The sequence below is a fragment of the Colobus angolensis genome, unplaced genomic scaffold (assembly GCF_000951035.1).
Source record: "Colobus angolensis palliatus isolate OR3802 unplaced genomic scaffold, Cang.pa_1.0 Scaffold37, whole genome shotgun sequence".
Taxonomy (NCBI): Eukaryota; Metazoa; Chordata; class Mammalia; order Primates; family Cercopithecidae; genus Colobus; species Colobus angolensis.
In genome coordinates, this window is record NW_012117043.1 from 1,540,537 (window position 1) to 1,541,042 (window position 506).

At 68.4% G+C, this 506-nt stretch overlaps 1 protein-coding gene across 2 annotated transcripts in view; it reads left to right on the top strand.

Annotated features, from left to right (window-relative positions):
• The first annotated feature begins 334 nt into the window (after positions 1-334).
• Positions 335-506, top strand: part of CA4 (carbonic anhydrase IV) — a 10,468-nt gene continuing 10,296 nt past the window's right edge. For both annotated transcript variants that reach the window (XM_011953647.1, XM_011953648.1), the window contains exon 1: positions 335-484. In XM_011953647.1, the coding sequence (XP_011809037.1) occupies positions 427-484 (58 nt within the window). In that variant the 5' untranslated portion in view covers positions 335-426. The remainder of the gene's footprint in view (positions 485-506) is intronic.

Sequence of the window (506 nt, forward strand, 5' to 3'; positions counted from 1 at the left end):
GCAGGGGTGGCGCCAAAATGATCGAAGTCATCATCGGGGCACTCATCTTTGTGTGGGTCAAGCACTTTGTGGTGTCGCGTCCCTGTTCCCAAACCAGGGACCAGGAGTAGGATGGGGGAGGGGCAGGGCGCCGCTTCTGAGTGGAGAGGACGCGGAGTGGGTGAGGGGGCCTCGTGCATAGGGCAAGAGGTGGCAGGTCGGGGCGGGGGACAGGGAGAGCGGAGGATTTCAGATGAGGGACAGGGGGAAGGTGGGGAGGGGAGGGCAGGCCCTGCCAGTGGGAGGAGCCGCCTCCCGCGTCCAGCTGTCGGGGCTCCCTCCCGTTGCTGCTCCGCTATAAAACGCAGGACGGCAGGATCGCTGCACCCGCGGCGGCCTTCTCGGTGCGCGACCCCCGGCCCGGAGGCCTCTTTGCTGTCGCGCAAGATGCGGATGCTGCTGGTGCTCCTGGCCCTGTCCGCGGCGCTGCCATCGGCCCCTGCAGGTGAGCTCCCGGGCTCCGGCCC